At 40.4% G+C, this 21752-nt stretch overlaps 1 protein-coding gene across 1 annotated transcript in view; it reads right to left on the bottom strand.

Annotated features, from left to right (window-relative positions):
• The window catches only part of Ipcef1 (interaction protein for cytohesin exchange factors 1), a 93269-nt gene extending 81750 nt beyond the window's left edge, over window positions 1-11519 (bottom strand). The window contains 1 exon segment of the mRNA XM_059272797.1: window positions 11478-11519. Within this exon segment, the coding sequence (XP_059128780.1) occupies window positions 11478-11495 (18 nt within the window). The 5' untranslated portion in view covers window positions 11496-11519.
• Window positions 11520-21752: the final 10233 nt, after the last annotated feature.

Genomic DNA, 21752 nt, shown 5'->3' on the forward strand with positions numbered 1-21752 from the left:
TTACAGTGGGTAGATCCTGTGTCTCAAAAGGACTATGACCAGCTGGGGACCATGTGTTCGAGCACACAAGTCTGTGTGGGACATTTTAGATTTAAACCATCACAGAAATCTTGACTACATAGTCCTAATACTGTTAGGGGCCACAAGACAAGTCCCAGCAGGTTCTGGGATGAGTGGGAACTAAGGAAGTGTACACAGCATTGAAGAGGAGACAGGGCAGTACCAGGCGGGCTCAAGGTCGGGGTGGATAAAGCCACATGCTCTCTCTCTCTCTCTCTCTCTCTCTCTCAAACCACACTTTCTGCTGAAACTCCTTGTACTCGGTGAACGATGCACACTTGACAGCAAATTGACAGGTCGGTATGAGATGCTTCAGCGACACCATCCTCTGAATTATTGAACATCGTGTTCTTCTTCCTCCTTTTCTTATTTTTGAAATTCTTAAGAAAATCAAGTATAAATACTGCCACCTCTCCAGGTTCCTCCCCTCATCTACTTCCCCCTCAGTCCTCCAACCTGAGCATGTTTTCATTCCCACATCCATCTTAGTAACTGTGACAGCTAAACCATAGCCCTAATGTGGACATTCTCCACTACTTGACTTTTTATCTTTTTTCCATGTTAGTGCATGTAGCGATAGCTCATTTTCAGTGTGACAATGAATAGACGTTCTATGATTTCTTTATCCATTTTTTTAATAATGAGCTTTTATGTTTTCACAGTTTGTGCTAATTTATACAGCTATAAATTGGCAATTAATAACTGTGTAAATGTGTGCATATATATTGTATGTATATATGCATGTTACTCTGGGTTTGCTATTAATCTGAACTGGAATTGCATGGTAATAGGATATGTGTATTGTCAAGTGTTTAGTTATTTTCAAATTGCTTTCAGAGTGTCCATTTACAATCCCCTCATGAAACATGCAATTTTTTAAACTTTTTATTATGTTTATTTATTTTTTTTTTTTTTTTTGTGTGTGTGTGTGTGTGTGTGTGTGTGTGTGTGTGAATGAGGACAATTTGCAGGAGTCAGGTTTCTCCTCCACTGTGTGGATTCCAGGGATGAAACTCTGATTGTCGGGTTTGATAGCAAGTGTCCAATGTTTGGCTGAGGAGAGGACTCTGGCTATGAAGTGCTTACTTCATAAGCACGCGGCCCTCGGCTTGATGGCACCACCCATGTAAAACTCTGGCATGGCAGCATGTGCCTGTAATCTCAGCCACGCGGAGAGGGAGACAGAAAGATATCTGAGGCTTGTTAATAATGAGGCAAATCGACTTGGTGAGCTTCAGGCCAGTGGGAGACCCTGGACAGCTCCTGAGGACTAACAGTCAAGGTTGACACACACATGCACACATGCACGTGTGTGCGCACATGCACATACACACACACACACACACACACACACACACACGGTGGGGGGATGGAGTTCAATATTGATTTTTATCTCACATATTGAGCTTTCTATTTCAAGAATGATATCTTCTTTTTTAAATATTACTAAAAATTTCAAGATCCATTTATATTTTTTCCATTTGGATCAAGGTTTTTGAAAGACTCCAAAATATTTTTTAAAAAGGTTCTGGGCTGGAGAGATGGCTCAATGGTTAATGAGCACTGGTTGTTCTTCCAGAGGTCCTGAGTTCAATTCCCAGCAACCACAAGGGAAATCTGATGCCCTCTTCTGGCTTACAGGCATACATGCAGGCAGAGAACTTTATACATAATAAATAAATATTTTTTTAAAAGAAAAGAAGAAAAGAAAATTCTAAAACAGAATTCATTTATTAAAGAGAAATAAATCCAGTGTGGTTGCACACACCTTTGATCCCAGCACTCGGGAGGCAGAGGCAGAAAAAAGCTGGGTGGTGGTGGCGCACACCTTTAATCCCAGCACTCAGGAGGCAGAGCCAGGTGGATCCCTGTGAGCTCAAGGCCAGCCTGGTCTACAGAGCGAGATCCAGGACAGGCACCAAAACTACACAGAGAAACCCTGTCTTGAGAAAAAAAAAAAAAGAAAAAGAAAAAAAAAAGATTCTTAGAACCTCATTTTTCATTTGTCCATTAGAGTTTAAAAGTCTTAACTCACTGGGTGGTGGTGGGGCATGCCTTCAATCTCAACACTCAGGAGGCAGAGGCAGGCAGATCTCTGTGAGTTTGAGGCCAGCCTAGTCTACAGAGAAACTGTCTCAAAAATTAAAAAAAAAAAAGGAAGGAAGGAAGGAAGGAAAGAAGGAAAGAGGGAAGGAAGGGAGGGAGGGAGGGAGGAATTCTTAACTCAAAATGATATCTCCTATTTTTTATTGTATAGCCTATCTTTTTTGCATTATTTTTAATGTGTTTTGAAATTTTTCTTAGTCAGATTGGATGGTATAACAGAAAACCACAGACTGCGTGACTTAAAAAAATAAAACAAAATATCATTTTGGTTCTAGAAGCTGGGATGGGTAAGGTCAAGTTGCTAACAATGGTGGTGACCTCTTCCTGACTTGCAGACAGCTATGATCTTAATATATCCTCACATGGCCAATAAGAAATTCATCTTTCTCAGATAAGGGCTGATAAGGGCACAACTGCCATTCATGAGGGCACCACCCTCATGACCTATGGCCTTTCAACACATCTCTTAACAGCATCCCATCTTGAATTGGATTGGGACTTCAGCATGTGAATGTGGCAGAGAGAGGATACACACATAGTATCCACTAAAAAAAAAAAAAAAAAAAATGTTTACAAATTTCCTCTCTCCCCTTCTCCTCCTTTCCGTCTCCATCTCTCTCCTTCCTCTCTGGTGATTTCAGATTACCTCTCCTTAATAAAAGCTAGCTGTACAATCACTTGAAATCCTGGTTGGGAATCTTACATATCTAACACTCATCCCGTTGACAGTCCTCTTTACTTCCTGGTTTTGTGCCTGCCTGCATTTCCATCTTCCCTAAGATGGCCAATTATGATCTCTTTTCTTCTATCCAGAGCCCTTTCATACACAGGGAGCCCCTGTTTGCCACCGTCACCAGTGAATGAACCTCACTTCTCCCATGTTTACTATTTTTCTGCCCTTCTGAACCTGCCATAGAACCCAAACACTTTTCAGATCACCAGCTGGGTACTCATCAAACCCTTAACTTCAGTAATACCTACTGCCTTTCAGGTTTGATGTTTTTAGAGCTGTTTAGCAAGCCTTTGACTCTAACCATAACTTCTTGTCTTTCTCTTTCTCTTTGTCGATCATTGATATTTGCTTGAAGAAAACTAGAGCATTGCTAAATGTGAACTCACAGCCACATGCTTGAATGGAGGTCACATACTTCATTTACAGTAATCTATCTTAAAATTACAATTGAAATGTCAACCTAGTGTCTTTTCTGGTCATACCACCAAATACCTGCTTTCTCTCCTAAACCTTTATTTTCCCTCTATCCTGCAGAAGTCTCAGGCACTTTAGCAACTCAACTCTGTAAATGCCTTTCCTTCCCTGATGCTTCCCCTGGGTAAGCTAATCCTTTGAGACCCTGTCAAGTGCCACTTCTACGTGAAGACTTCTCTGGCTTCGGAAGGTGGTTAATTAGCTCTTGTATGGATCTTAACTTTGCTCAGTATTCTTTATTTGTAGTCATTAGAATGACTGCTATATGTGACCTCCCAAGGTCCTTCAAGGCATGTCCTGTTCTGCCCTGTTTCACAGATGAGGAACCTCACCACTGTGGTGGACACAGAGACCACTTACAACTAGGGGGTCAGACCAAGCCTTTTGTTTGCCTGTGTGTTGCTTTGCTTCAGTCTCCAATCTTGTTGGCATGTGCTACTGATGCCTCTGAAAGGGGTATCATGATTTAAATGTTTTTTACTCTGTGTGGCTCACAGGGATGCACGTTATAGTAACACTGCCCACCCAAGGTTCAACCCAGAACTGTGAGTCATTTCTATGGCCTTTTCCCCATCCCACACATGTGCTCCATCACTGCCCTGGCCAGGTTGCCTCCCAGTGTCTGTTTAATCTCCCATCTGTATGCCGTTCTGCTACTGCTGTCTTCATCCAACTCTTATTTTGTTCGATCTGAAACTAACAGTACATCATACCCAAACTCACCACCTACAGTGCAGACCTTGGACAGCCTCAGTAACATACCATGATGGCCCTACTAAAAATACTTCAGCTCATAATTGGCTCCTGGCAGTCGGGCTGTGCCTCTGGCCAAGACTTCAAGACAGAACCAATGCTCTTGTAGATATATTATGCTCAGACATATTGTGTCTGACACAAACTAATCAAAACACCATATCTTGTATCTATTTTTTGCTTCCTTTAATGGCCGTAGTAAGAAGGATGCATTCCTATGTTCCTGCCACAGGGTGAGTTGACAAACATCTGGAAAGGATCCTGCTGCTGGATTACTCTGGACTGCAAAGCTTCCACTGGAAAGGGGGATTAGTGATGTTAGGCAATCTAAAAGTTACCCCAGTGCATTTATTGCTCTGAAACTGGTACATGTATAGGGTAAAAACTCCCCTGAGATTAACTGGCACTAAACTTTAGCCCACCTGGAGAGTGGTCTCAATTTTTCCTTGAAAGTAAAATTAGATTTGTGCTAAGCACACCTCTAGCTTTACCTAATACACTATTTTCTCAAAAATCACAGTGCCCTTTTCAACATATCTCAACTGTCCAATCTAAGTGCTGAGACTCTGGAAGCCAAGACAGTCTCCTGTGACAGATGCCATAGGAACAGACGTTTTCCAGGGGTAAGTAGCAAGCACCTCCCACCCTACCCAGGAACCTATCCCTAGTGGCCCAGGGAGCCTTCCTAACTGAAGCTCTGTGGGAGTAGATGTGTGACCCAGTCTCCAGGGCCTGATCTGGGGGGTCAGACTCATGTAGAGCAGCACTGGCTACATCACTTCAGTGTGGGTTCATGCTGATGTCCCCAACAACACAAAACTGCCAATTTGGTTTCACATCCTTTCACGTGATCCGACCTGTGAAACTAAACTCCTTACTTTGCCAAAACTACTACCACATCCCTGGGCCTCATACCACAAGCCCAGAGAAAGGAAGGGTCGCATCAGTGTCTTAAAGACAGGAGTCTAAGATACTGACTGCCATCATCACATAAACACTAGGCAATCAGTGCCTTATGAGTAGTGGGCCAAAACAGAGCCTCCCGTGAAGCCAGCACAGGAAGCAGCAGAGGAGATGAGCACCCCACTCACCCCACTCACCCCACAGCTGAGTCCAGACAGCGTCGAGGAACACAACCACAGTGCCAGACATAATGACCACGGGAACAAAGGAACACAACCACAGTGCCACACGTAAATGACCACGGGAACAAGGGAGGCACGACTTTAGACTTGGTTTCCAGGGAAACCTTTTACCTGACCTGTTGTCCTCTGGCACTATTCAGTGAAGGAATGACATTTAAAATAATTCTTTAGAAAACACAGTCAGACAGCTTTGAACTGAGTTAATCTTAGTGTTTCTTCTCCAAGAGTCATCTCCAAAAGCAAGACTGTTTTGGAGTCTTAGGTAAAACAGTCATGAACAGGAGTAAAGGCATTGGGCCTGTCCTGTTCCCTATGAACCTGATATATCTAAGTGTGATTGCTCTCCATTCTCAAATTAAAAAAAAACTGCCACTAAAATTATGCAAAATCAGAGAATTTCTAGTTAAGTCTTAAAGAATAATATATGCTAGATCGATTTATTGGTTGGTTGGTTGGTTGGTTGGTTGGTTGGTTGGTTGGTTGGATGGATGGTTGGTTGGATGGTTGGTTGGTTGGCTGGTTGGTTGGTTGGTTGATGCTGTATGGATGCCAAGGAATACATATATAGATTCTTAGACATCTCCCAAGAAGCAATGACCCATATCCTTAATTATTTTTCTCAGACAACTATCTATAAACTGTGGCTCTCGGTTATTCACTTACCAGAAAATTATTCATTGCCAAGGACCAGATACTCGTTGCCAACCATGCTCTCAGACTGCTTCCAGCCAAACACGGAAGAGGTGACTAGAGGCTGGGAAGATGGTTCAGTTGGCAAAGTGTTCACCACACAAGCATGGGGATCTGAGTTTGATCCCCAGCACCCATGTAAAAAAGTCAGATACAGTGACACACATCTGTGATCATAAGCCAGGGACGTGGAGATAGAAGGGTCTTCTGGGCTTACAAGCCACCCTAGCCAAATCAGGAGTTTCCAATGAGAGGCCCTGTCTCAAAAAGTAAGAAGTAGTGCAATTGAGTAAGACACCTGATCTTGGCCTCTGATCTCCACAGGCACACACATACAATCACACACACGCACACTCACACATACGTACACTCACACACATATACATACATACACATACACACACACACTCACACATACATACACACACACACACACACACACACACACACAGAAAGAAAGAAAGGGGAGCAGAGAGTCGAATGATGGAAAGGAACAGAGATGGGTTACACAATGAATCAAAGATAATGAGGTCTTTAGGTGAATGTTCAAATAGGGTGTAACAGAAGCACAGAAGGAGAGTTCACCAGAAGTGTGCCATCAAGGAAGGCAGCCTGTGAACTGATCACATCAACTGCTTGAAAAAGAAAGACCCAGGCCTAAGAGGATGCGATAAAACAGTGTAGGCATGGCTGACCCAGTGAGCGTCAGCATAGAGTGACAGACAACCACCTTGAGTGGCCAAGTCATGTTACACAGGGCCTTGAAAATCATGTTTTAAACTATCAGGTTTACAGGACGTCCAATGGGTAGCCACCAAGCTGATGTAAGCTAATAAGCAACATCATGAGAACTGCCTATAAGAAAACCCGCTCTGTCTCTCATTCTCAACTGTGAGTCTATAGTCATCAATACCACTGCCAAAGAAGCTCCCTTGCCCTTTCAGGTCAGTGGCAGCACAAATCATGGACTTCCACATGGTTTCTGGTGACAGCATGGACCCACGGACATCCAAATGACCTCCAGTATCAGCACGGGCTGTGGACCTCAGCATGGTCTGTGGCAGCAGTACAGACCAAGGACATCAATATGGATGTTGGCCACAGCAAGATCCATGGACACCATAATGGCCCTAGTACAGGCCACAGACATCAACATGGACCCGGGTGACAACACAGGCCACTACCACCACCACCACCTCCCAAAAAGGAAACAGTCTAGACAAGAAGCCATTAAAGAAAACTCTTAAAAATTGTGACAGGGGCCGGGCGGTGGTGGTGCACGCCTTTAATCCCAGCACTCGGGAGGCAGAGGCAGGCGGATCTCTGTGAGTTCGAGGCCAGCCTGGTCTACAAAGCGAGTTCCAGGAAAGGCACAAAGCTACACAGAGAAACCCTGTCTCAAAAAAAAAAAAACAAAAAAAAAAAAAAAAAATTGTGACAGGGGTCCTCAAGTGTAGCTCTTTACAGTTGATGGCCTTTGGGGGGGGGGGGGCGGGGATGGGGAAGAATTCAGTTCTCTTTAAGGGGCTGTCCTCTGAGAGTCTGACCATGCTCCAGTGAGTATACGGGCAACACAAATTGGACTTGGTATTTTTTTTATTTATTTTTCTTTTCTTCAAGGGAAATCACAAGGGTTGGGGGTTATAAACCTGGAAAGTAAAAATGCTCAGGGTGCATTATGTGAAACTCCCAAATAATCAATAAAAAGATTATGTTAGAAAAAAGAATAAAGAAAAGCCACTCTAGCACGTAGGTGGCTGGTGGACTGGGAGAAGAGGTGTCCAGGGGAAAGCCCGATGAGAAGAGGGAAGAGCAAGTGTCCCTCTGCAGAAGGGGTGGTACCAAGAGGGCGAGTCTTAGCATTTGGTGAGTTGATTATTTCAAGGTCTAACCCTAGCTTTAGCAATTCCACTCTTTTCTTGAAGAGGAAACAGAACACTGCCAGGTTACAAACAACCCAGCTGAGCCAAAATGAGTAATGCTACACATAACCAAATTTCCAGTTCTTAAATTGTGTTTGAAGTTGTGGGCACTGTTTATCATGCACGTCTTGATGATGAACCATCTGGCTAGGAGCATCTATCTTTTTTTACTGCGTGAGACGGTGAGCCACAGGCAGAGTGCTCGGCTCGTGAAGCTCAGCAAACATTAGCTTAGGGGAAATGAAGTGTAATCCGGGATGTGATTAGGTCAAATGTGTCAAATAAACCTTGTGAAATGAGTGGGACAAAAATAGGTCTCCTCTGCCCCATCTGACTTAGGGAACAGAAGACGGCAGAAAATTGAGCTAATTTTCTGAATGGAAAAATAAAGGAGGGTCAAAGCCAAAGAGCTGCTGGGAGAAATGCTTAAGAGCAGAGTTAATAGAGCCTCCCAGTGCCGATAGCCATGAGAGAATGAGAGGAAAATAGAACCAGAGAGGTTGCTGGGCTGAGGGAAGCTGGAGCGCAGCGGGGCTCAGGGAATGAGAAATTCTATAAATAGCCAGTCTCCACTCAAGAACAGAATTCACTGGTGCCCAGGACCAAGGGAAGTGGGTCACATGCCACCGTGGATGATGGCTCCAGGTCAGGGGTCACACCTCTGGTAATCCCATCAGCTATTTTCTTCTAATCCCTGAGAATTATTTTCCAAAGATGTGACCATCTTAATTTATCTGTCTTAGTTAGGGTTTCTATTGCTGTGGAGAGACACCATGACCATGGCAACTTTTATAAAGGAAAATATTTCATTGGACCTGGGTTACAGCGTCAGAGGTTCAGTCCATTATCATCATGGCAGGAAGCATGAAAGCATGCAGACAGACACGATGCTGGGGAGGTAGCTGAGAAGTCCACATCTGGGCTGGCAGGCAGCAGGAAAAGTGAGAGCTCTAGCCACTGAGCCTGGGCTTGAGATTCTGAAATCTCCAAGCTCCTGCCCCCCACCACCACTGTGACACATTTCCTCCAACAAGGCCAACCAATACAACAAGGCCACATGATTTAATCCTTTCAAATAACGCCACTCCCTATGAGCCTGTGGGGGCCATTTTCATTCAAACGACCACATTATCTGAAGTCAATTAAATCTCTAGTTCTCACCTAACATAGACCCCAACAGATAATAGATTCTGAGTGCATATGAAACAGGTATTTTTTTTTTATTTTTAATTAGCATACACAATGAAGTTTCATTATGGCGTTTTCAAACAAAACGTATTTCTGGTTGCCATTCCTCTGTGCTCTCTGCTCCCCACCCCCTCCCCACTTTCAACTCTTCCACTGACTTCCTACCTCCCTTTCTGTCCTGTATGTCTTACCACCCTTCCCTTCTTCAATACCTTTTCCTTTTTCATTTCTAACCTCGAGGCCTAGAGCCACACTTACACCCACAAATACATATAAACCTCATGAGCAAGGGTTCATGCAAGAGAGAGAACATGCGATGTTTTTTTTTCTTCTTTCTCGAATTCTGTGAATATTTCAGTGTTAGGCGCACTCATGTTACCTTAACTTTCCACTCCTCCACACACAGAAAAATTAATTTCTCTCAGTTAGAAAACTACATCCTTTCAGTGGAAAAATTGAAGTAATGCCAGGATCATGTTATCATTCAAGGCCCTGACAACACTGTTTTTGGGTTTTTTTTTGTTTTGTTTTTCCATTTCTCTGTCCATATAACACATATACCTATGCCTATAAGCACATACATTTCTACATTTTCGTCAACTTGGAGGTCTGGAAGGACGGCTCAGCAGCTAAACACAGTTGTCTCCAACCGTAATCACCAGTCTCCAGGACCCACATGGTCCAAGGAGAGGACCAACTCAGCAAGCTGTCCGCTGGCTGCCACACACACACACCTTGGATTGTGTGCCTATTCACACGTATGAATAAATAAATTCGAGAGTGGAAGAGCATTGAAGTGCCGAAGGACGGCACAGCCAGTCAACGCGCTTGCAGCAAAGTCTGCTGATCTGAATTCTATCCCCAGAACCCACAAAATGGATGGAGAGAACCAATGTCATCAAGCTGTCCTATGACCCACCAGAACGTGTGTACCTACACAAACATGCACATATGTATACACACACACACACACACACACACACACACACACACACACACACTAAAAATGTAACTACAATTTTAAATTTTCATGAAATTTGGCTGCTCTGACCTCCTGACTCTTCCTCTACACACCTATGATACTTGTTTCCTTTTACCCTTGACTGCAGAAGCTTTTTGGTAATATCCTGTGTATTTCATGCTCTTTCAACTTCTGGCAAAAATCTTCCGTTAGCACTCTACTTATTCTCCCTCCTATCTCATTATCTTCACTGCGACAATTCACATTTCTGACATCAAAAACACCCATCCATGGTGTGCATGTGACTGCCTCTCGCATGCCTTCATTTTAAATGGTGACTCTACACACCTGACTGTACTCCGTGCTTTCGTTTTTGTAGTTTCCTACCCTGTCTGTCTAAGTTTCCACTGTTTCTTAAGACTGACAAGCTTTTCCTACAGTCTAGAATTAGAACAGAATTAAAGTATGCTCAACTGTTGTAGGCCTGGGATGCAAAGTGATCAGGAAGCCATAAAGAGAATTTACCAGACGCCCTGCCTTTTAGAGAGATGCACTTTCCAGGAGCTGTCCAGGAACCTCCTTCCCCCATCACTACTGCTCCAACTTGCCTTGACACCTGTTGTCCAATTTGCATCAGGAAACCACACTCATGTGCCCAATTTGGTACCAAGTAAGTCAATGCTTCCTTCTTCTGAAAAATCTTCTTCTTTTTTTTTTTTTCAAGCAGAGTTACATACGACCCAGGCTCACCTGGAACTCACCATGTACCTTGAATTTCTTACCCTCCTGCCTCCACCTCCTGAGTGCTGAGGTTACAGATGTGCACCACAATGCCCAGTTTATGTGATGCTTGGATTTGAACCTAGGCAAGTGCTCTACCAACTGAGCTGTGGATCCAGCACCTGTACATCACTTCTGCATCTATCGTGAGGTCATTAGATGCGCCAAAAGATACACAACCTACAGCCCCATGCCACTCCACATCCTCTCCTATTCCAAATGCCGCAGCCCTATGACCAACTTTCTCATTTTTCCCTGTATACATTTACCCATACAAATAATACACTTGCTCAGTGTACTCATCTATTTCAGGCTAACCAACAGCTATATTTTTTTAAGGAATCCACAATTGCAATGCAATTATTAATATAAATTGTCCTATAAGAGGTTTCACAATATCATAGTTATTGTCTTCTTAGAACACAGGGAGGATTTTTGTTCCATACATGGTTATACTCTTTGATCTGTGAATAGCCAGAGGTTTTAAACACTTAGAAGCCATAAGACTTGCAACTTGATAACAGGGTCATTTAATTCCACTGAAGTTAATGAAATGGAGGACAAAGAGGGACTTAAAATCAACTTGTCTATTATTTTACTTATTCATCAGACTGGAAATATCTAAAGCCTGGGGTGTTCTAAGGGGAACCCACATTGGTACTTACATTGCCTTCTGTGGCCATAATTGAAGTCAGGCTGTCAGAAACAAAGGCTGGAAAAGAAAAAAGTTTCAGTTAAGTGTAGGTTTATGCTGCTCATAAAAACATATCTGTCGTTATGTAGAGGGAAGAGGTATTGACGTTATGATGGGAAAACTTCACAATAAGGACAATTCATTAATTGATGTCTTTATCTCAACATCAGTATATCAATGTCTTAACATTGAATTCATAAAACACACCAGTTTTATCTAAACATTGTTAGTATTTTCAAGGTAATGAACATGACACATATGACGTATACACTTTGTTACATGTGGGGTTTTGGGGTTTTTGGAGACAGGAAAATATTTTGCTCTTGGTGAAGAACAATATGGACATGTGGGCAAGGTGGAATTATTTGACCACTGCTGTAATCAGATCTCATAAAGGTAACCAACCCCCTCAGAAAGTCCCAGCTACAATACCAAGAGAAGCCCTTCTTTTGTGTGACTGCTTTGTAGTGGGTTACCTGAAAAACAAGACACCCTGTGGCTTTGAGAAAAGCAAATGAAAGCAAAAGGAAGCCACTGGAATGCCTGAAAGTAGATCACTTCTTAACCTGCCCAGTGACACCGGCTCAGATCCATTCCTATTGACTTGATCTCTTACCACACAGGTCCCCCAAATTTAAAGACAGACACCACTTTTTTTTTTTTTTTTTTTTGCAATCTGTATCTTTAATTCTTTAATTTGTTGTTAACAAGGTAATAGGTTTCATTTGGGTACGCTTATGCAGATATGCCATTATATCTTGTTTTTAAAATGCTTTACCTGGACCCAGTCTCTGCCCCTCCAGCACTGGGGTTACAAGCACATGCCACCACATGTGGGGCATTCATATGGGTTCTGAGGATTGAACTGGGGTCGTCATACTTTTGTGGCAAGCATTTTCTCTCTCCAGGCCTAGCTGCACTTATTTTTTTCTACAGACATCATAGTATCATTTTTCTTTATTTTTGAATAAAATTTCATTGCGTATATTCACCATGCTTTGTTTATGCATTTATCTGTTGATAGTTACCTAACCTGGTTCCAAGTCTTAGTTATTGTGAATAAAGCCACCATGAAGCACAGATGCACACATACTACATGCCTGATGCAGGATGATATTACTTTTCAATGTCAAAAAATGTCATACTTACATAGATGCAAATGAAACATTTATTTATAAAAATACAAAAGAAACACAATAAAAAGGCCAACATTTTAAATGCATAATTTTCAATGTATTCACATCAAAAGTCACAAACTAGAGAAATTTTCTATGTATTTACTACACACCAATAAGAAAGTAAAATAAAAAGTAACAAGAGTGAAGGAAAATTCAAACGACCTATCCTTAAACATTAGTGCTAAAATAAGCACAAAATAAAACAATACGATCCCACTTGAGATTAAGCAGGAGGAAGGGGAGGGCTGGAAGAAGATTGCCATTACAGCTGTGCTGGAGGGCTGTTTGAGAAAATGGCCCTGATAATGGTAATTGTGTAACAACTGAGACTAGCTGAGCCTTTGCTGTGTGACATTAAGTATCCTCACCACTACAATACCTAGTAGGAAAAGAGTTTTGCAATATATTGCTAATTAAAACATAGGTTGAAATAAATTTGGATTTTTGTTTGTTTGGTTGGTTGGTTAGTTTGGTTTTGATTTTTCAAGAAAGGGTTTCTCTGTGTAGCCTTGGCTATCCTGGAACTCGCTTTGTAGACCAGGCTGGCCTCAAACTCACAGAGATATGATTGCCTCCGCCTCAGGCTCTTGCGTGCTGGGATTAAAGGAGTATGCTACCAGCTGATGGCTTGAAATATATACAGAATTATTACCAGTTGTACTTCAATGTCTGTAGTCCCAGCACTCTGGAGGCTGAGGTAGAAAGATTGCAGGCTATTTATAAAAATTTATTTATGAAAATACAAAGGAAACACAATTAAAAAGCCGACATTTTAAGTGTATAACTTTCAATTTATTCACATCAAAAGTCACAAACTAGAGAAATTTTCTACGCATTTACTACACACTGATAAGAAAATAATAAAGTAACAAGAGTTAAGGAAAATTCAAACAGCCTACCCTTAATAGAAGTAAATTAGAAATTAAAGGCTTTGTACTCAGATTGTGTCTTTACAATGAGTTTGTGTGTGTGTGTGTGTGTGTGTGTGTGTGTATGATAATTCCATTATTTAATGCAAGAAAAATGTAACTTTAGAAGATAGAGAGATGGACCAGTGGTTAAGAATGCTTGCAGCTCTTTCAGAGGACCCAAGTTCATTTCCCAACACCCATGTAGGGCAGATTCACAACCACCTGATCCTCCAGCTCTAGGCAGTCTGAAGCCCTCCATGGCCCCTGCAAGCAAGTACACACATACGCCACCCACCACTCCACATGCAAATAAATAAAAATAAATCTTTAAAGATATTTACTCAACTTTATACAGAGCCACCCAAACATCAATATACTGAGAGAAAGTAAGTCTGAATATAGTCCCAGAAAAAAAAAATGTGCCTACAGTGATTATCCATGGGAAATGGAATAGCCAATCGTTTATTTTTATCACCTTCGTTTATTTTCTATGATAAGATTTTATGTGTAAAATAATAATGTTGGGAGAGACTCCTATGAATATTTTATTGACTAAGGCAATGTGTTTTTAGCATCCATTGATTGAGAAAATGCATCATAAGACAAAGATAGTTTGAAGTCAGCAGCACTTTTAGGTGAAGAGGAAAAAATAACGTAGAAGTTAAGAGTGGATATTTTGGACTAGGCTAAAATAGAAGTAAATGCAGTTTGGCAACTTGCTGACTGTATGAAATCTTGGGTAAGTCGCTGATTTGAGGCCTCAGAACACCCATCTGTGAGTTGCAGTTACATAATTCATATTTCTTTCTTGAGGTTGTATAAAAATTAAATGATGACAGGTCTTCTTAAGGCTGAAGGCATGGCCTAACACATAATAAAATCTCATAAATCCTTGTATTGTAAAATATATTCATCTCTTAAGAAAGAATGTATTAATAGTCAACTGTGTAAACTGTTTTATAATATATACTACAACCTTTTGAAAGCTGTCCTTACTTATCCTGAAAGCTAACTGACCTCTTCTTTATCATAATACAGCCACCTACTTTCTTATGTTTCTTAAATATGTGCTATGTATCAAACTCACTGATAATTTTTCTGTGCTGGGCCATATAATTAACAGAGCTTCTTATTTTAAAAATACTATTATTACTCCCTTTTCAGATAAGGAAATTCAGGCAACTGATGGGAAAAGATGTATCTGAAGTTGAATCTAGACTTCCTATTCATTCAAAGTCAGCTCTCTCTCTCTCTCTCTCTCTCTCTCTCTCTCTCTCTCTCTCTCTCTCTCTCTTTCTCTCTCTCTCTCCTTCCTTCCCTCCCTTTCTCCCCTAACATACAAGATTTCACTAAATTACTGGTTTGTCCTAAAACTCACTCTATATTCCATGCTAGCCTTGATCCTCCTGACTCAGCCTCCTGAGTAGCTGAGATTACAAAATTGCATCACTAAACCCTACCACAAGTTCTATCCTGGCCACTCCATGTTCCCCACAGGGCATTGTTCATGATGGCCACAGTGTTATACCATTATTCTGTGGGTATTCCTGTACCCTAAGTTGATAAAGAGCCTATTAAATGCAATGGCCAAGACCCAGTCTTCTTTGTGCCTTGCTGCCTAACCTGATGAAGGACAGAGTCTAGAAGACAGTCTTCAAGGGCTTTCTTGAACTTATAGGCCACACCCTCAGAAGACTTCATTCCATTGGATTCTGAGACTGTTCTTCAATCAGATTTCTAGAAACAAAACAAGCCTAGAAATGGTGGGAGGGCATAGAAGACAAGGATGGAATCTCCATCCTCCTGCTCCTCCTGCTTCCTCTCAATGATGGCTTTTATGGAAGACACAGCATTAGAACTGCCTTAGACAATGAAGAATATATTGATCCTGCATATTTCTACTCCTTTCAACGCTCCTCACTGAAAGGATGCCTCTATCTGGGCATCATTCCCCACCCTCCCTACTCAACACACTGACTCTTTCTCTTTGATACAGCAAGGCCATTCTAGTAGAAGACCTGGCCTGGGGACTTAAGAAAGGAGACCATTGTAGACGGAAATTTCTCTGGGTCCTGCTTGGCCCCGCAGTTAGGATGAATCTCTTATAACTTAACTCAACTCATTCCTATTAATCTATATATTGTCATGTGGCCATGGCAGTACTGGTCTGCTGGCATCTCATTGCTCCTTGGGTGGTGGCTGGCATCTCTCCCGACCCTGCCTTCCTTTTCTGTATCTCTGCTTCGATTTCCCACCTGGCTGTAAGCTTTCTTGCCAAAACAGCTTTATTTATTATCCAATGGGAGCCACACCTATTCACAGCATACAGAAAGACATCCACAGCACTTCCCCTTTTCTGTCTAATCAAAAAGGATGATTTTAACTTTAACATAGAAAAGTTATATATAACTGCTGTGGGATGGTCTGTATGTCAAATTACTCTGATTGGTCAATAAATAAATCATTGATTGGCCAATGTCTAGGCAGGAAGTATAGGTGGGACTAACAGAGAGGAGAAAAGAAAGAACAGGAAGGTGGAAGGAGTCACTGCCAGCTGCCACCATGACAAGCAGCATGTGAAGATGCTGGTAAGCCACGAGCCACATGGCAAGGTATAGATTTATGGAAATGGATTAATTTAAGCTGTAAGAACAGTTAGTAAGAAGCCTGCCACGGCCATACAGTTTGTAAGCAATATAAGTCTCTGTGTTTACTTGGTTGGGTCTGAGTGGCTGTGGGACTGGCGGGTGACAAAGATTTGTCCTGACTGTGGGCAAGGCAGGAAAACTCTAGTTACAATATAACAAAACAGTTATCAAGCAAGAATTACAATTATAATATCTAGTCTATTTGTTTTTGGCAAAATTAAAGAAAATACTATCCTACTTTTGTGAGTCTAAAGTTTTATATCTAATTTATCTTTTACCATGACTAAGGAAGATTATAATTATAACTATTTAGTCTTCAACTCCATCAAAGACCTCAGAAGAATATAATATTATCTGAGTAAACAGAAAGTGCATTGCAAGCAACTTTCATAATTCTAGAAATGACAGAGACATCTAGCTGCCTGAGCAGTTGTCCAAAGTTTCTCTGTAACATTGAGGCATTATCTTCAGCCCACAGATCTAGAGTCTCTGTCATAGCTTTCAGTGAAGCAGGAAATTTTAAGGACTGTTCTGCCCATTCTGGCAAAATTTGTCATGGCCAAGTTTCTCCCCATGCCCTATAGAATGTTTGGCAAGTTTTTTTGTTTTTGTTTTTGTTTTTTGTTTTGTTTTGTTTTGTTTTTGTGAAGCAGGAATCTGAGGACCATCTTGCTTTGCAAATTTCAGTGGTCATCTTTCTATGGGTTCTGCATGTCCAGTTTATATAATATACTGTTAAGCCATCCAGGCAAGAGCAGTTTCTTGCCCAAATGGCTAACTTTTGCCATAAAAAGTATCTCATTGTCCAGAAAAGTCTAAGTTCTTAAAATATTTTAAATGCCATATTCTGTAGGTCTTTAAAGTGTTTGAAGATTACCTACCTAATATATCTATGTATACCTAGAAAACTTAACATGACTATAAGTTTGATTATCATAGATGACTAATTATTAATCTGCATTTCTTAATTATACATTATAATTTTAAATGGATTGAATAAACATAATACCTTAAACAAGAGTAGAAACATATAGTATAACAAAATTAACATTAAATTTATATCAATAAAATCCATAGCAATGTAAAATATTTGAAACAAGTTGCTTCTCTTCAAAAGTAGATTCAACAATATACCCTTTCATCCTATCATATCTAGACCATATGACCAATCATCACTCTTCTTAAGTCTCCACAGTGATCTTGAGATAAACACCAAAATTCTGAAATCTTTTACAAGGGAGCTAAATACTCTTTGCTCAAGATTCTTCTCTGCCATTTTCTTGGGTGGTTTCCATGTTTCTCTTTCTCTGTCTCCCTGAACCACTTGTCTTTTTAAAAGTAAACTTCCTTAAGCATATTTGTCCTAACCACAGGACTTCCATACACACTTGGTCTTTTACCAAGACGGTTGATACCATCTACTTTTTCCTTCCTCTCACCAAATGTCACTCAGTCAAGTTCCTGAGAAAAGTCAGTCTCTTTAGAATCTAACGTTTAGATGCTATCTAAGAATCTGTGCTTTGATTCATGAGATTTTCTTCATTGTAGTTAGCAATTAATTCTGCAGTTGTTTATTATATGACACCCTATCACAATAACTACCTGTGTCAAGTCTCATTCACATATTTATTGATACATCCCCAATCTTTGTACTCTGTGTATTTCAGTGAATATTGGTTAAATAAATGAGTCAAATATAAATAATAGTATCACTTATTATGAGTTTCCATAAAGAAATCTAAAGATTCTCATTTTTTTTTGTTTCATGAAACACTACCATCATGAATAATCCATTAGAAATTCCTTTTGCAATCTGTAGGACATGGGCATGAAACAGTACTACTGCCATACTGTCTCTAGTTGAAGAGTAGATGGTAGAAATAACAGTCACTGGCATGGGTGGAGTGGGCAACAGGGTCAGCTGGGGATGAATATTCCCTTTGTTAAGATAGCCATCTATGAGCATTTGTTTAATGACCCCAGAGCTCCAAAACTCTATTTCTTTAAGTACCTAGTCAAAACCTAAACTATAAGGGGCTAAAGAGATGGCTCAGCAATTAAGAGTACTTGCTGCTCTTGCAGAGAACCCAAGTTCAGTTCCCAACATCAACATGATGACCCACAACTGTCTGTAACTCCACTTCTGGGAAAGCCAATGCCCTCTCCTGGCCTATATGGGTACCAGGCACACATATGGTATACATACTTATATGTAAGTAAACACTCATACATGTAAAATTAAAATAAATATAGTCTTCAAAACCTAAAATTTCACAAAAGTGACTCAAAGGTAATTTGAAGAATAGTGAAAATAAGCTGAACTCAATTCATGTTTCTCCTCCATCAAAAACATTCAGCCTTAATAAGGAAGAAATGTGAAGACTGGAGTCCATGTGTTTCCTAATTGACAGTGAGAACGAGCTTCCCTGGCTAGCTCACTTGGTAGAGCTTGAGACTCTTAATCTCGGGGTCGTGGGCTTGTGACCCACATTGGGCGCCAAATAATGCAGGAAATCCATGGAGTCTATTTATGAGCAAGGGAATTTATGAGGGGGTAACTCATTATAGCATGGGTATTTATTGTAGGATCTGGGAAAGCTGAGCTATGTCCCATGCTGATCTTCTTCCAAGATCTGCCTGGTCAGTCCCAGCATCTAGAACCACCAGGGAGCAAAGAGAGAGCTGCGTATGTGCATCCCAGGTCTTAGAGTCCCAAGTGGCCATGCCCCAGGGGCATGTACTTCAAGGCCTTAGGCAGGCATAACAGTTACCTGCTACCTCACTAGGGGTCATGCTTCAAGGTCATAGCTAGAATAGCTACCCACTACAGAGAGGGAACATCGGCAGATATATGCTGTTAATAAGAGCGTGTAGTTCCAAGGTTTCAGTGAGAATATTATTGTTCACACAATGGTTTATGAAAAATAAGGATAGCAGAATTGTGTGGAAAGTAATTATTTGCTTATTATTCCCCCTATACATCTAAAAATAGCAATTTAAGCAAGGTACCTACCAATAAAAGAGTTAAAGGAGGAAATGCTATTTATTTGGTATGTCTTGATAAACTATTTTTGCATGATCAGATATTTTAAAAATGATTAAGATCCTAATGAAAATGTCATAAGACACTTCTGTGGGATTATTATTATTATTATTATTATTATTATTATTATTATTTTAAAAGTAGAGGATGTCTCTCAAGGATTAAAAGCACATACTACTCTTTCAGAGGAGTTTAGTTCCCAGCACCCACATCCATCAGTTCACGACCCTCTGTAACTCCAGTTCCAAGGGATCCAACACTCTTTTCTGGACCCTGCAGAACCCTGAACTCCTGTGCACAAACACACAAACACATAATTTACCCCCATACAAACACATAATTTAAAAATAATAAATCTTTTAAAAATATTTTTAATTCTTTTCTTTCAACAAAAAATCAAAGAAAAACCTACTTGAGCAGTCTACTGATCATTAAAAGTAATCGTGATGGATCACCACAGGATATTTGGCACATGGCTGGCAATACTGCAAAAGTAATAAATAGGACATATGCAAGAGAAGGCTTGAAGAATGTGAGCACTCAAGGAAGTGGGGGAGCACTGTAGAGAGTTTCCTTCTAGACATGACCAGGCTGCACTCTGTAGCAATGATTCCCAGCACAAGACTGGGCCCCTCAACATTCCAGCACCAAGAAAGGAGGATCTCACAAGGCCAAGCTCCTCTTTGAGGTTTTATAGCTGCTTACCAATTGCTAGAGAGAGGCTCCACCCCTCCATGAGGAGCTATAGGCCATGAATGCTTACTGGGAGATTTTCTTTGGTGGTATAGACACTGGCAAGTTGCCTATCCTCCTGTAAGTAACTCTCATCTGTGGGCCTGTAAATAGCCCTAGTTAAACTCATTGGCTCACCAATTTCAACCAAAAACCACAGAAGTTGAAGTAGAGCCAGCTGAGAAGAAGGGGTTCAACCAGAGTGGGAAGGAGACAGAGAGGGTAATGGGGTGAAGGTGATCAATCACATACATGTAGGAAAGTGTCATAATGGAATTGACCATTATGAATATTAATATATGCTAATATGATATTTCAAAAGTGCCCAGTGCATTTTATTTATTTGAAAAACATTTTTTTAGTTTTTCACATATATAAAGACCAACAATAAGATTATGATTAGTTTTGAATTCTTTCAACCTAGCAATAAACAACATTCATTCATCGTCGTGTTCTGCAGTAAGAGAGAAAAAGCCACATCTATGTCATTTAGTAGCATGCACTCAACAAAGATATTTATCCATTGTACTTATGCTCTATTGGGCAAGTACGTAATATGTTCATGTTGCTTGCTAAATTATTTATGAATTATTCATATTAATAAAATATTAATATGATATTATAATAACTGGAACAATATCTCACTCCAAATCAATTTCTATAAATAACTATTCTACTAAAAATTTGACTAATTTTTATTTAAACTTTTATGCTAAAACACAGATGTGAGAATTACTAACAGACGACCAAGACTAAACATATTATTTACTAAGATAAAAGTCCAGGAGGAAAAAGAATAACGATTTGAGTTTCAGGAGAAAAGAAAAAATATGTAAATTTTGTAAAACCTAAAGATAAATTTTTTTTTTAATGCTGGAACTCATCAAATGTTGTGTGATATTTTGATTATGTTCTGATAAATAAAACTTGCTTGGAGTCAAAGGGCAGAGCTAGCCACTAGCCGACCAAAATTAACCACAGAGATTTTGGAGGACTGTGGACAGATAGGACAGGAAGAGGCAAGGTGGGGCAGAGAGGGATCTCGGCCTCTTTTTGGAAGAAGGAACAGAGCAGGTAAGAGGACTGGTGACTTCTCTGCTTCTCTAATCCTTCAGATTTTTCAGATTTTTACCCCAATATGTGACTCCAGAATTTTTATTGCTAAAGAATAATTAGATTAAGGCTTCAATCACATCTTTGTGGTATTTATTATATATAAACAATGATAGAGATTACAGTGTTCTAAAAACTACATTTTTATATGTATAATATAAATCTTATGTGACAATTCTAGGGTGCCAGGGTAGCCATGAGGCTTCCTGGTTATTTTATCAGTGCAAAAACAAAACTATATCTAAATCTTAACCTAGTGCACTAAAGTATATGGATTAGAGGCAAACAGATCCGTGCTTGAATCTCAACTCCATCACTTGCTAAATATACAAACTTGTGAGAATCACTTAATTCATCTGATTAGAGGGTACCTCACCAGTTAAACAGAAATAATAACAACCAGCTCATGGGGGTTTTGTAAAACCGAAATGAAACAGCTTATGTAAGCACTCAGGCACAGTGACTACTCAGTAGGTGGGAGCAATTGCCTAGAATGGGAGCAATTATCTAGAAATAGGTTTGCCATACAAAACTACTCTTCCAAATGGAATGAGTACACACTTAGGAGGCTTGGGCAGGTGTGGTAATGGGCTTTCATCAAGGGGAACTGCTCTCACACTT

This window comes from Peromyscus eremicus, chromosome 8b (genome assembly GCF_949786415.1).
Source record: "Peromyscus eremicus chromosome 8b, PerEre_H2_v1, whole genome shotgun sequence".
In the NCBI taxonomy this organism is placed as follows: domain Eukaryota; kingdom Metazoa; phylum Chordata; class Mammalia; order Rodentia; family Cricetidae; genus Peromyscus; species Peromyscus eremicus.